The 14,157-nt window shown below is 39.5% G+C and overlaps 1 protein-coding gene across 2 annotated transcripts; it reads right to left on the bottom strand.

The window, feature by feature from the left end:
• Positions 1–202: 202 nt before the first annotated feature.
• LOC311008011 (uncharacterized protein) lies at positions 203–13,425 on the bottom strand. Of its 2 annotated transcripts, XM_084001442.1 has the most exons (15): positions 13,322–13,425; positions 12,371–12,478; positions 11,704–11,811; positions 10,757–10,864; positions 10,090–10,197; positions 9,139–9,246; positions 8,472–8,579; positions 7,521–7,628; positions 6,858–6,965; positions 6,266–6,334; positions 4,072–6,115; positions 3,921–3,989; positions 3,222–3,350; positions 2,803–2,928; positions 203–598 (listed from the first exon to the last, which is right to left on the bottom strand). In XM_084001442.1, exons 1-15 carry the CDS (start codon positions 13,358–13,360, stop codon positions 378–380), a joined length of 3,561 nt encoding a protein of 1,186 aa, XP_083857568.1. In that variant the 5' UTR covers positions 13,361–13,425; the 3' UTR covers positions 203–377. The 2 variants fall into 2 exon arrangements, with proteins under 2 accessions (XP_083857568.1, XP_083857569.1); XM_084001443.1 differs by lacking the exon at positions 6,858–6,965.
• Between the last annotated feature and the right edge of the window lie 732 nt (positions 13,426–14,157).

The following is a 14,157-nucleotide window of genomic DNA, read 5'->3' as shown; positions in this document are numbered from 1 at the left end:
TATATTACAATTTTGCAACATACACATCTACAACTTCTGCGATACCATAAAGCATCAAGCTTTTAAAGAAATACCTGCCAAACTGAACAATTGGCATCATAAAACTACATATCTAAGAAAAAAACAAAACTTCTCTACAACCTCCCTTCCTCCATCCTTTCCTTCTTTCATCCCTCCTCCATTCCTTTCTCTATCCTCCTTCCCTTCTTTCTACCTTCCCCTCAATCTCTCTTTCCTCCCTCCTTTCTGTCCTCCCTCCCTCTTTCCTTCTTCCTCTACTTAACTTTCTTTCCTCCATCCTTCTTTCTTGCCTCCATCCTTCCCTCTTCTTTCTTCAGAGGACAACAAGAGGGTTAAATCTAGACATTTAGATTAGACTACTTAGACATTTTCCTTTTTAAGGCGGTAATCCGGTTGTACACATAAAATTTCAAGTTCCGCCAGTCTCTGTTCCTGAGAGCTTCAGGTTCAGCCCTTAAACATTTTTCACAATCACTCTTTGACGGTACAGTACAAGATCGGATTAACTGATTCATTTGCCTCTCTACTGCCCTAATCTCTGCCGGCTGCCAGCGTGCTCTTTTCTGTGGAGCTTTACCTGTAAGTGAGGAGACAAAAACAAAAGTTTTATTAACAGTGTAAGGGAGACGCTACAGTTCCAAGTCCTGTGCCAGTACATACAGTACAAGTGAAATTAAGAGGCTGATCAGAGCTGAGATAAGCATCGGTCCTCAATTATTTGATCAGTTTACAGCTGACAAATTTACAGCCGAGCCACAACTTGTGATTAGATGGCATTATAGGCCATAAGAAAGGCCCTTAACTCTTTCGCGACCATTGACGAGTTAACTCGTCACAGCCTGCCGAACGTTCACGACCATTGACGAGCAAACTCGTCAAAACCGTTTTTTTACAGATTACGATAATAGACACTCTGAGGTACCCTGTGTGTGAATATGGTAGTCCTCTGATATGTAAAACTGTTTTAAACTAAAATCAAAACATAATATTTTTTATAAACTGTGTGATCTTGGTTTTGTTTGAGTAATCGTTCTCCTTGAATGCTGCTCTGGGGACAGCGAGCAGCGCTGTGCGGCTGTCGGCTACAGTGTTGCGACTTTCTCGCTGAATCTGGCGACTTTCCAAACCCTCTTTTGACAAAAGCGACCGACGACAAATGTGGCGACTTTTACCGGTGCTGTTACAAACGTTTATGGTTTGGAGACTCGGATCTGAAAGCCCGTTATCACGGCTGTTTTCACGGCGCTGTGCAGCAGAGCGGGTGCTCTGCAGCGGGCGCTGAGCAGCGGGTGCTGAGCAGCGGGGGCTGTGACCGGCCGTCCCCGCCCCAGAGCACTCATCGCCGGCCAGTCACACAGCAGTGTCCCGGAGCTGCTGCGCTGCAGCCAGAGACCCACACCGCTGCACCGCTGCTCTCCAGGCTGCCACACCCCCCAGATATGCCTACAAATATATTTATTTAGCCGTAGAAATGATTTGGGAGACATGCCACACTGCAGAGTACCGGTAAAATGAGCAGATTGCCACTTGACACAAAAGTGCGTTTTTCTCTGAAACTAGAGCGGGAGCTCCGTTTTTGGAGAAACCCAGCTCTCTTCTTCTACTTCGTCCTCACGAACGAAACGGCGGAAAAACTCGCCGTTTTTTTGTGGAGCACGTTGTAAAGTCACTCTTCAATCACGTGAAGACCGTTTGTTTCTAGGTGACGTACAGAGTTCGGTTCGACGTGAGATAAAAGGTAAACAAATAGCCAAAAACATGTGGTCCTGAGCGGATGTGCTGAGGAATTAGTGTGGTCGCGAAAGAGTTAAAAGTGCTTTAGTTTTTGAGGTTCCTTCCGGACGTGGAACAAACAAGAATGTTTTCTGTACATAATCAATAATGTCGCTGCAGTATTTATGTCTTTAGATGACATTATTTTGAGTGCTGTTGGAGCAATTAACTACAGTGTTTGCACAGTACAGCGCTGATCCACCAGACCTCATTCACAAAACAAACATTTTAACAGTTTGCGTGTCGTCTTGCAGACAGACGACACAAAGCAATAATTCAGACTTTTTATGAATCTGCATCATGATGTCAATTCGGGATACTTTTGATCACTTTATCACGATTAAATCTCGTGAATATCTGAGTTTATTTTGATGTGGCTAATGACACTTTGTTTTGGTGTACAGGCAGTAACATTACACTGCGAACCCTAACAGTGAAATAAAATCACTTTTTATAGCTTAAACTAAAATTTAAACAATATATTGAGTTACCCTGCTGTACAAGAGCATTGTTATTCTTGTCCTTCACGTGAAGTGTCAAGACGTGGGGTACCTGACGCTTGCATTGTGACCGCTGAGCTTTTCCCTCTATTTTAATGATCTCCTCATGATTGACAATACTCCGCCAGCAGATGATATTGTGAATGTAGCTCTCAATGCGTATTGAAGACCTTTCTGTCTTCTTTCTGATATCTCCGAACCGTTTTTCCAGAAATTTGATATTATTTCCTTTGGTATATCTCTCACTGATATAGCTGAAAACTTCTCATGCTAGGAGCGAAAGCTTGACAGGCGTAGCAACAGTATCCAAGGGGGGCGGGACTTAGCAAAGGGTCAATTTGTACTGAAATGCAGTACTAAAATGTACTCAGTTACAGTCCACCAGTGCTTGGGGGCCACCAGACTGAGGGTTGCAATGATGGCTCTCATTAATCTCCTGTCTTCAAATCTAGTGATATTACAATAAAAAAAAGAGTAAAAAACAAACAAACAAACAAAAAAACATCACCTTTGGAGGAATATCCCACAGTACTGACTCCAGATGATGATCCGTGCTCTGCTGATGGCAGTTGTTGCTTGTCTGTTGAGTTTTCATTCCTCACAGCATCTGCAACAGTTTCCTCTGTTGACGGTTCTATGACATACACACAATGTACCTGATAAGACATACTTCAAATGCACTACAAACATTCTGGTCATAGAAAACAAAAGTAGGTCATTTATTGTTGCAAGAATGCTTCAAATTACAAAAAGAAAAATCTGTGCAAACAACAAGTTTCAAAAAACTGTTTTCTTCATTAACTATATCTAAATATTCTTTAATAATTGATCAAGTTGGGGTGATATCTACTTCACGTCACATTGTTGCATCCAGTATTAACTTGACAAAAGTTTGTTTCACAAAAAAAGAGGAAAAAAAACAATTACCTTTGGAGGAATGTCCCACAGTACTGACTCCAGAAGATGATCCGTGCTCTGCTGATGGCAGTTTTTGTTGCTTGTCTGTTGAGTTTTCACTCCTCAAAGTATCTGCAACAGTTTCCTCTGTTGACGGTTCTATGACATTCACACAATGTACCCGATAAGACATACTTCAAAAGTAATACAAACATTCTGGTCATAGAAAACAAAAGTAGGTCATTTATTGTTGCAAGAATGCAACAATAACCTCAACCTGGTGGAGCAAGAGGAGTCACGCCGGCTCAGCTGCCTTCATCAATAAAACCCGGTCAGTTTATAATGTTTAAGTTGCCTTTAGATGACATTATTTTGAGTGTTGTTAGAGCAATTAACTACAGTGTTTGCACAGTACAGCGCTGACCCACCAGACCTCATTCACAAAAACATTTTAACAGTTGTTTGCGTGTTGTCTTGCAGACAGACCTCACAAAGAAACAATTCAGACTTTTTATGAATCTGCATCATGATATTGTCATTTCGGGATACTTTTGATCACTTTATTACGATTAAATCTCATGAAAATCTGAGTTTATTTTGGTGTGGCTAATGTTTTGGTGTTCAGGCAGCGCACAACGCGAACCCTAGCGGTGAAATGAAATCCCTTATTACACCTTTAAAAACAACCATCTTACTCTTTTTTTTTTACATGAAATTACTGAAACATACCATCAACAGGAAATGAATGATTTCCATCCTCTCCGCATGAATCTTCCTCATCACTCCCCATAACGTTTTCTGCAGGAGACATGACACGCTTATAATTCGGTCAGACAAAATGAAAAGACGATACATCAAGTACAGTGAAAATCAAATATACCATTTGGGTCAATTGTGATTTCGTCCAAGTTCTTTCCATGGAACTCAGCCAGTCTTCCTTTCTCTAGTGCCAGCAGAACTTTACTGATCTTTGCCAGTTGCAGGGTCTTGTCAGGGAGTCGATAAAACTCTCGGTGGATCCTGATATCGTGACCAAGAAAGTTCGCTAGTTGGTCCATCTCGGTGTCAGTCATGTTGAGCACTGTTGATAGAGTTGCAGCGTGTTTTCGCAGTTTGGTTGATGACAATGCCTTTGGACACTTTGCGCCAGATGACTTTGCAAAGCCACGTATACAGTCTGAGCCACGGAAATGTGACATAGCTGAAGGTCTTGCAAACAAGTAAGGATTATCACCAAGAACCCCGCAGGCATCTCTTTGCTGAACGAGGAGTTCCAAAGCATGGAGCATTTTTGGAGTCAGGAGAATTGGAACTGCTCTGCCTCGCTTTCCTCTGGTGACAATTCTGGAGAAATGTCTGCAGAGCTTTTTTTCTACCTCTGACAGTGCCCAGTCCAAGTCCTCATGGGGATCTGATGTGTCCCTTGACAAAAAAGCCGACAAAGGCATGCTCGACACCTCTCCTTCTCTGCGTCTGTTAAACATGATGGTCTGTGTTAAACAAACTTTTGCAAGGTCAATCCAAGCCTTTGTCGAGGGACTTTCAGACAATGTGATGCAACATTCATCTAGTTTTTGACTGAGAAACTGGTGCATTCTTTGCACATCCTCGGTAAAGGGCATCACAGTGGGTGCATTCCACTTGGCCTCAACGATGTTCCTTAGTGCTGTTGCAGAAACCAATGCATTCCACTTCTCGTTGTGCACTTCTTGGAACTCAGATGCACGCTTCACAAGCTCTTGGTTGCCGGAAATGAGTCCTTGAGCTTTCAAGAGCTTGCTGACTTTTACCAAAGCATTTCCAAGTTTTGTTGCCAGTGAGGGAATGATATATGCGTTGGTACTGCTCTCATAGCCACAAGTACTTTTGACAGCTTTGACCATCTCCACATAATTCGCAGGATTAACGAAATCCTCAATCTTTCTTAACCTGGTATTTTTCCTGGCATTGTCCAGCAGTCGTCCCAATTCACGCATTCTTTCACGGATGCACTGTTGACTTTTTAATGTCATTCCACCTTTATTGAGCAAGTGCTCTCCATATTCAATAATGACATGGTCATTCTTAATTATTTCTGTGACAGGACCCGGATTCATGGCACTGACAACTTTCCAAAGCTGCCTGCTGATATGTGAAGGCACAGGCGCAGTGTATGCACATAGAGCCTGAACACGGTTCTTGCCAGGTTTTGGGTTGACTGATCCAGACTTGAATCTACAAACTCGCATATGTCTCCATAGAACATTTCGTGTGAAAAGTCCCTGGCAGTATGCACAGTGCATAAAGTCACTTCCCTGCCCTTCTTTTGGTGGCCGTTTACATGGGACAAGTTGTCCCTTTCCTGACTCCATCACAGTAGCATTATGGGCATAGTTGCCTTTGTTCCGAATATATTCTAGCTGATTTTTTCTCTCTTTGGACTGTTTTGGAAAGCTAAAAGCTCTTGCCACATCCACCATATTTTTGTGTGCATGTTCCAAATGTCTTGCCATTTTGGCATATGGCTTTTTGCAATACATACAATAGTGTCTCTTATCGTAGCATCTCTTGCCATTTTTATTTTGGTGAGCACCAACTACTAGACTATCATTGGTTCGCTGACTTGAGCAGGGTTCTTCCTCTACACCAAGTTCAGGGCAGGGTTCTTCCTCTACACCAAGTTCAGGGCAGGGTTCTTCCTCTACAGAGGATTCAGATGCAACGGAGTGGGTGTCCAATCCAGGTGTTGTGGTGTCACATTCATAAGGCATATCTGAGCCAAGGTTTAGAAGAGAATCAAGAAGTCTTTTTTTTCTTGGAGTGAGGTCAATACTAGAATCACTGTCAGTGTCCGGGTCAGAATCAGGAACATACTCGTCTTCATCTCCACTGACTGATGATGTGGTATCATACAGTTCTGTGTCTTCAAGAAATATGTCCTTCATCTAAGAGATTTTTTTAAAAGATAAAAATAAAAAAAAAAAGTCACTTGGACATATTTTCTCTAAAATAAACACTCCATTAAATCATGTACTTTATGAAAGATTGTGGAACATTTCCACAATGTCAATCCAGGCACTTAGTTGTGGACTTACTATAATGCTTTTTGTCCGTCTTAGTCTTGGTACAATTTCTTCATTCTCATTATGGAAGTCCTTCAGAGTCTGTAAAAATAAGCAACAACTTAAATCATTATACAGTATGAAATTAAACTGAAAAGTACAAAAAAAAGTAGTGTATGAAGCTAAATGAGACTCAAACATTCTTTAGAGAATGATAGTAAAATGTATTGACAGACGTTTTTAAGCCACTGCTTCGGGAAATTTCTATCTTCAATACAACAAGCTTCATGGGGACTTTAATACACACCATGTTATCATCCTTCACGGGGACTAAGCATCTCTGGATGTTATTTAACACTAATAGTATCATAAGTACATTGTGGGGACATCGTAAATGTGTTGGATTACAGTGATATTTAGGCAAAAAGAAAATGTCCAGACAGGTTCAGATCCATCTTAAAAGAGCTTTTATCTTTTGCCTCATTGAGGCATTAGATTTAACTGTTAGTAGATCTGATCGACAATAAATTAACTGCACAATGAGCCCATTTGCTTTATTTAGTTACTTAAAACTAACTTAGGAGAGGCTGTTGCAGTAATCAACAAGTGATAAAGGTGAATGTACCTGTTGAGGACTATCCTGTGGACACGAAGCTGCTTCCATCTGTTTCTCAGACACGGCAAGAGGATGGGACGTCTTTGTAGGATGAATATCCAGGGCACACAATGTCATCTGCAATGATGTATAAAGAAAACAATGGAGAAATTAAGACCTTAATGTGCCCACCATATAAAACTCAAGTAGATAAACATACATGTTCAAGGATCTTTAAACTTTAGTACATGCCAAAACACCAGACTTCAGAGGAAAGAAAACACCAAATTGTAATATTTCAGACTAATGAGTAAACCTGTGTTTGCTTTAACACATCTTCAATACAACAAGCTTCATGGGGACTTTAATACACACCATGTTATCATCCTTCACGGGGACTAAGCATCTCTGGATGTTATTTAACACTAATAGTATCATAAGTACATTGTGGGGACATCGTAAATGTGTTGGATTACAGTGATATTTAGGCAAAAAGAAAATGCCCAGACAGGTTCAGATCCATCTTAAAAGTGCTTTTATCTTTTGCCTCATTGAGGCATTAGATTTAACTGTTAGTAGATCTGATCGACAATAAATTAACTGCACAATGACCCTATTTGCTTTATTTAGTTACTTAAAACTAACTTAAGAGAGGCTGTTGCAGTAATCAACAAGTGATAAAGGTGAATGTACCTGTTGAGGACTGTCCTGTGGACACGAAGCTGCTTCCATCTGTTTCTCAGACACGGCAAGAGGATGGGACGTCTTTGTAGGATGAATATCCAGGGCACACAATGTCATCTGCAATGATGTATAAAGAAAACAATGGAGAAATTAAGACCTTAATGTGCCCACCATATAAAACTCAAGTAGATAAAAATACATGTTCAAGGATCTTTAAACTTTAGTACATGCCAAAACACCAGACTTCAGAGGAAAGAAAACAGAAAGAAAATTGTAATATTTCAGACTAATGAGTAAACCTGTGTTTGCTTTAACACATCTTCAATACAACAAGCTTCATGGGGACTTTAATACACACCATGTTATCATCCTTCACGGGGACTAAGCATCTCTGGATGTTATTTAACACTAATAGTATCATAAGTACATTGTGGGGACATCGTAAATGTGTTGGATTACAGTGATATTTAGGCAAAAAGAAAATGCCCAGACAGGTTCAGATCCATCTTAAAAGTGCTTTTATCTTTTGCCTCATTGAGGCATTAGATTTAACTGTTAGTAGATCTGACCGACAATAAATTACCCTCACAATGACCCCATTTGCTTTATTTAGTGCGACTGTGGTCTGGAGGTAGAGCAGTCGTCCACCAATCGGAAGATCAGTGGTTTGATTCTTGGCTTCTCCATGTCGATGTGTCCTTGGGCAAGACACTTAACCCAAAATTACTCCCAAAGGCTGTGCCATTGGTGTGTGAATGTGAATGTATAACTCTAAAATGTACGTCGCTTTGGATAAAAGCGTCTGCTTAATGACACTGTAACATTGTAGCATTAGATTTAACTGTTAGTAGATCTGATCGACAATAAATTAACTGCAAAATGAGCCCATTTGCTTTATTTAGTTACTTAAACCTAAGAGAGGCTGTTGCAGTAAACAACAAGTGATAAAGGTGAATGTACCTGTTGAGGACTGTCCTGTGGACACGAAGCTGCTTCCATCTGTTTCTCAGACACGGCAAGAGGATGGGACGTCTTTGTAGGATGAATATCCAGGGCACACAATGTCATCTGCAATGATGTATAAAGAAAACGATGGAGAAATTAAGACCTTAATGTGCCCACCATATAAAACTCAAGTAGATAAAAATACATGTTCAAGGATCTTTAAACTTTAGTACATGCCAAAACACCAGACTTCAGAGGAAAGAAAACAGAAAGAAAATTGTAATATTTCAGACTAATGAGTAAACCTGTGTTTGCTTTAACACATCTTCAATACAACAAGCTTCATGGGGACTTTAATACACACCATGTTATCATCCTTCACGGGGACTAAGCATCTCTGGATGTTATTTAACACTAATAGTATCATAAGTACATTGTGGGGACATCGTAAATGTGTTGGATTACAGTGATATTTAGGCAAAAAGAAAATGTCCAGACAGGTTCAGATCCATCTTAAAAGAGCTTTTATCTTTTGCCTCATTGAGGCATTAGATTTAACTGTTAGTAGATCTGATCGACAATAAATTAACTGCACAATGACCCTATTTGCTTTATTTAGTTACTTAAAACTAACTTAAGAGAGGCTGTTGCAGTAATCAACAAGTGATAAAGGTGAATGTACCTGTTGAGGACTGTCCTGTGGACACGAAGCTGCTTCCATCTGTTTCTCAGACACGGCAAGAGGATGGGACGTCTTTGTAGGATGAATATCCAGGGCACACAATGTCATCTGCAATGATGTATAAAGAAAACAATGGAGAAATTAAGACCTTAATGTGCCCACCATATAAAACTCAAGTAGATAAAAATACATGTTCAAGGATCTTTAAACTTTAGTACATGCCAAAACACCAGACTTCAGAGGAAAGAAAACAGAAAGAAAATTGTAATATTTCAGACTAATGAGTAAACCTGTGTTTGCTTTAACACATCTTCAATACAACAAGCTTCATGGGGACTTTAATACACACCATGTTATCATCCTTCACGGGGACTAAGCATCTCTGGATGTTATTTAACACTAATAGTATCATAAGTACATTGTGGGGACATCGTAAATGTGTTGGATTACAGTGATATTTAGGCAAAAAGAAAATGCCCAGACAGGTTCAGATCCATCTTAAAAGTGCTTTTATCTTTTGCCTCATTGAGGCATTAGATTTAACTGTTAGTAGATCTGACCGACAATAAATTACCCTCACAATGACCCCATTTGCTTTATTTAGTGCGACTGTGGTCTGGAGGTAGAGCAGTCGTCCACCAATCGGAAGATCAGTGGTTTGATTCTTGGCTTCTCCATGTCGATGTGTCCTTGGGCAAGACACTTAACCCAAAATTACTCCCAAAGGCTGTGCCATTGGTGTGTGAATGTGAATGTATAACTCTAAAATGTACGTCGCTTTGGATAAAAGCGTCTGCTTAATGACACTGTAACATTGTAGCATTAGATTTAACTGTTAGTAGATCTGATCGACAATAAATTAACTGCAAAATGAGCCCATTTGCTTTATTTAGTTACTTAAACCTAAGAGAGGCTGTTGCAGTAAACAACAAGTGATAAAGGTGAATGTACCTGTTGAGGACTGTCCTGTGGACACGAAGCTGCTTCCATCTGTTTCTCAGACACGGCAAGAGGATGGGACGTCTTTGTAGGATGAATATCCAGGGCACACAATGTCATCTGCAATGATGTATAAAGAAAACAATGGAGAAATTAAGACCTTAATGTGCCCACCATATAAAACTCAAGTAGATAAAAATACATGTTCAAGGATCTTTAAACTTTAGTACATGCCAAAACACCAGACTTCAGAGGAAAGAAAACAGAAAGAAAATTGTAATATTTCAGACTAATGAGTAAACCTGTGTTTGCTTTAACACATCTTCAATACAACAAGCTTCATGGGGACTTTAATACACACCATGTTATCATCCTTCACGGGGACTAAGCATCTCTGGATGTTATTTAACACTAATAGTATCATAAGTACATTGTGGGGACATCGTAAATGTGTTGGATTACAGTGATATTTAGGCAAAAAGAAAATGTCCAGACAAGTTCAGATCCATCTTAAAAGAGCTTTTATCTTTTGCCTCATTGAGGCATTAGATTTAACTGTTAGTAGATCTGATCGACAATAAATTAACTGCACAATGACCCTATTTGCTTTATTTAGTTACTTAAAACTAACTTAAGAGAGGCTGTTGCAGTAATCAACAAGTGATAAAGGTGAATGTACCTGTTGAGGACTGTCCTGTGGACACGAAGCTGCTTCCATCTGTTTCTCAGACACGGCAAGAGGATGGGACGTCTTTGTAGGATGAATATCCAGGGCACACAATGTCATCTGCAATGATGTATAAAGAAAACAATGGAGAAATTAAGACCTTAATGTGCCCACCATATAAAACTCAAGTAGATAAAAATACATGTTCAAGGATCTTTAAACTTTAGTACATGCCAAAACACCAGACTTCAGAGGAAAGAAAACACCAAATTGTAATATTTCAGACTAATGAGTAAACCTGTGTTTGCTTTAACACATCTTCAATACAACAAGCTTCATGGGGACTTTAATACACACCATGTTATCATCCTTCACGGGGACTAAGCATCTCTGGATGTTATTTAACACTAATAGTATCATAAGTACATTGTGGGGACATCGTAAATGTGTTGGATTACAGTGATATTTAGGCAAAAAGAAAATGTCCAGACAAGTTCAGATCCATCTTAAAAGAGCTTTTATCTTTTGCCTCATTGAGGCATTAGATTTAACTGTTAGTAGATCTGATCGACAATAAATTACCCTCACAATGACCCCATTTGCTTTATTTAGTGCGACTGTGGTCTGGAGGTAGAGCAGTCGTCCACCAATCGGAAGATCAGTGGTTTGATTCTTGGCTTCTCCATGTCGATGTGTCCTTGGGCAAGACACTTAACCCAAAATTACTCCCAAAGGCTGTGCCATTGGTGTGTGAATGTGAATGTATAACTCTAAAATGTACGTCGCTTTGGATAAAAGCGTCTGCTAAATGACATTGTAACATTGTAGCATTAGATTTAACTGTTAGTAGATCTGATCGACAATAAATTAACTGCAAAATGAGCCCATTTGCTTTATTTAGTTACTTAAACCTAAGAGAGGCTGTTGCAGTAAACAACAAGTGATAAAGGTGAATGTACCTGTTGAGGACTGTCCTGTGGACACGAAGCTGCTTCCATCTGTTTCTCAGACACGGCAAGAGGATGGGACGTCTTTGTAGGATGAATATCCAGGGCACACAATGTCATCTGCAATGATGTATAAAGAAAACGATGGAGAAATTAAGACCTTAATGTGCCCACCATATAAAACTCAAGTAGATAAAAATACATGTTCAAGGATCTTTAAACTTTAGTACATGCCAAAACACCAGACTTCAGAGGAAAGAAAACAGAAAGAAAATTGTAATATTTCAGACTAATGAGTAAACCTGTGTTTGCTTTAACACATCTTCAATACAACAAGCTTCATGGGGACTTTAATACACACCATGTTATCATCCTTCACGGGGACTAAGCATCTCTGGATGTTATTTAACACTAATAGTATCATAAGTACATTGTGGGGACATCGTAAATGTGTTGGATTACAGTGATATTTAGGCAAAAAGAAAATGTCCAGACAGGTTCAGATCCATCTTAAAAGAGCTTTTATCTTTTGCCTCATTGAGGCATTAGATTTAACTGTTAGTAGATCTGATCGACAATAAATTAACTGCACAATGACCCTATTTGCTTTATTTAGTTACTTAAAACTAACTTAAGAGAGGCTGTTGCAGTAATCAACAAGTGATAAAGGTGAATGTACCTGTTGAGGACTGTCCTGTGGACACGAAGCTGCTTCCATCTGTTTCTCAGACACGGCAAGAGGATGGGACGTCTTTGTAGGATGAATATCCAGGGCACACAATGTCATCTGCAATGATGTATAAAGAAAACAATGGAGAAATTAAGACCTTAATGTGCCCACCATATAAAACTCAAGTAGATAAAAATACATGTTCAAGGATCTTTAAACTTTAGTACATGCCAAAACACCAGACTTCAGAGGAAAGAAAACAGAAAGAAAATTGTAATATTTCAGACTAATGAGTAAACCTGTGTTTGCTTTAACACATCTTCAATACAACAAGCTTCATGGGGACTTTAATACACACCATGTTATCATCCTTCACGGGGACTAAGCATCTCTGGATGTTATTTAACACTAATAGTATCATAAGTACATTGTGGGGACATCGTAAATGTGTTGGATTACAGTGATATTTAGGCAAAAAGAAAATGCCCAGACAGGTTCAGATCCATCTTAAAAGTGCTTTTATCTTTTGCCTCATTGAGGCATTAGATTTAACTGTTAGTAGATCTGACCGACAATAAATTACCCTCACAATGACCCCATTTGCTTTATTTAGTGCGACTGTGGTCTGGAGGTAGAGCAGTCGTCCACCAATCGGAAGATCAGTGGTTTGATTCTTGGCTTCTCCATGTCGATGTGTCCTTGGGCAAGACACTTAACCCAAAATTACTCCCAAAGGCTGTGCCATTGGTGTGTGAATGTGAATGTATAACTCTAAAATGTACGTCGCTTTGGATAAAAGCGTCTGCTTAATGACACTGTAACATTGTAGCATTAGATTTAACTGTTAGTAGATCTGATCGACAATAAATTAACTGCAAAATGAGCCCATTTGCTTTATTTAGTTACTTAAACCTAAGAGAGGCTGTTGCAGTAAACAACAAGTGATAAAGGTGAATGTACCTGTTGAGGACTGTCCTGTGGACACGAAGCTGCTTCCATCTGTTTCTCAGACACGGCAAGAGGATGGGACGTCTTTGTAGGATGAATATCCAGGGCACACAATGTCATCTGCAATGATGTATAAAGAAAACAATGGAGAAATTAAGACCTTAATGTGCCCACCATATAAAACTCAAGTAGATAAAAATACATGTTCAAGGATCTTTAAACTTTAGTACATGCCAAAACACCAGACTTCAGAGGAAAGAAAACAGAAAGAAAATTGTAATATTTCAGACTAATGAGTAAACCTGTGTTTGCTTTAACACATCTTCAATACAACAAGCTTCATGGGGACTTTAATACACACCATGTTATCATCCTTCACGGGGACTAAGCATCTCTGGATGTTATTTAACACTAATAGTATCATAAGTACATTGTGGGGACATCGTAAATGTGTTGGATTACAGTGATATTTAGGCAAAAAGAAAATGCCCAGACAGGTTCAGATCCATCTTAAAAGAGCTTTTATCTTTTGCCTCATTGAGGCATTAGATTTAACTGTTAGTAGATCTGATCGACAATAAATTACCCTCACAATGACCCCATTTGCTTTATTTAGTGCGACTGTGGTCTGGAGGTAGAGCAGTCGTCCACCAATCGGAAGATCAGTGGTTTGATTCTTGGCTTCTCCATGTCGATGTGTCCTTGGGCAAGACACTTAACCCAAAATTACTCCCAAAGGCTGTGCCATTGGTGTGTGAATGTGAATGTATAACTCTAAAATGTACGTCGCTTTGGATAAAAGCGTCTGCTAAATGACATTGTAACATTGTAGCATTAGATTTAACTGT

Source organism: Trachurus trachurus (genome assembly GCF_905171665.1).
Source record: "Trachurus trachurus genome assembly, contig: scaffold_255_arrow_ctg1, whole genome shotgun sequence".
Taxonomy (NCBI): Eukaryota; Metazoa; Chordata; class Actinopteri; order Carangiformes; family Carangidae; genus Trachurus; species Trachurus trachurus.
The sequence above is the reverse complement of the archived record's forward strand: the minus strand, read 5'-3'. Positions and strand labels throughout refer to the sequence as shown.

What these genes read in the sequence shown, in the direction of transcription:
- LOC311008011 (XM_084001442.1), bottom strand. Translation starts at nt 13,360, where the DNA reads ATGGAAGCAGCTTCGTGTCCACAGGACAGTCCTCAACAG. An exon ending in CACAGGACAGTCCTCAACAG is followed by an intron (nt 12,479 to 13,321) that starts GTACATTCACCT and finishes ACATCATTGCAG; the next exon opens with ATGACATTGTGTGCCCTGGA. An exon ending in TCATTCATTTCCTGTTGATG is followed by an intron (nt 3,351 to 3,920) that starts GTATGTTTCAGT and finishes TGAATGTCATAG; the next exon opens with AACCGTCAACAGAGGAAACT.